Source organism: Propithecus coquereli, unplaced genomic scaffold (assembly GCF_000956105.1).
Source record: "Propithecus coquereli isolate 6110/MARCELLA unplaced genomic scaffold, Pcoq_1.0 Scaffold46, whole genome shotgun sequence".
Taxonomy (NCBI): Eukaryota; Metazoa; Chordata; class Mammalia; order Primates; family Indriidae; genus Propithecus; species Propithecus coquereli.
Genome location: NW_012150396.1, coordinates 4,228,706 through 4,229,317, shown reverse-complemented (window position 1 = coordinate 4,229,317; position 612 = coordinate 4,228,706). Strand labels below are relative to the sequence as shown.

Genomic DNA, 612 nt, shown 5'->3' with positions numbered 1-612 from the left:
CTCTCCATATTGGTACAGAGAGCTTCCTCATCACACTTGCAGGATATCTTGATGGGCATAGGGATTATTTTTGGCCTTTTGCTATTAAGAATGAATCTGTAATGAATCGTGTGTGCAAGTGTACTTGTAGGATGAATTCCTAGGAGGGGAATTGCTAGGTCAAAGAAAACAGGCCTCTAATTTTAGTTAGGTTTCAGAGATGGCTTCTGATGTTTTCATTGTGTACTTTTTTATACTATTTACTTTTTTTTCCCCATAGACAGGTGTTACCTTTATAATTTAAAGATTTATTAATGAACTGATTTGGAAATGAATAATTATTCATTAATGTATGTTTTATAAATTGTTTTTCCATACATCGGACCTCTTTAAAGTAATGTAGATGCGCATTTGTTCAAATGTACTTTTTCTTGCTTTTTTTCCTTTAAGTTGGTGTACTTGTAAATTGGATTAACAGTTTTTCATCCCCGCTCAGGTCAAAGCTAGAATCGAAGCTCACTCAGAAGCCAAAACTAGTGGACTCCAGTGGGCTGGATTAGCACTGCTGTCTGTCCAGGGCGGGGCGCTGGCCTGGCTCACTTGGTGGGTGTACTCCTGGGATATTATGGAACC

The 612-nt window shown here is 38.2% G+C and overlaps 1 protein-coding gene across 1 annotated transcript in view; it reads left to right on the top strand.

The window, feature by feature from the left end:
- CCDC109B (coiled-coil domain containing 109B) overlaps positions 1-610 on the top strand; it is a gene marked incomplete at its 3' end in the record, with an annotated part of 23,512 nt that extends 22,902 nt beyond the window's left edge. The window contains exon 6 of the mRNA XM_012655081.1: positions 476-610. Coding sequence (XP_012510535.1) covers positions 476-610 — 135 coding nt within the window. The remainder of the gene's footprint in view (positions 1-475) is intronic.
- Positions 611-612: the final 2 nt, after the last annotated feature.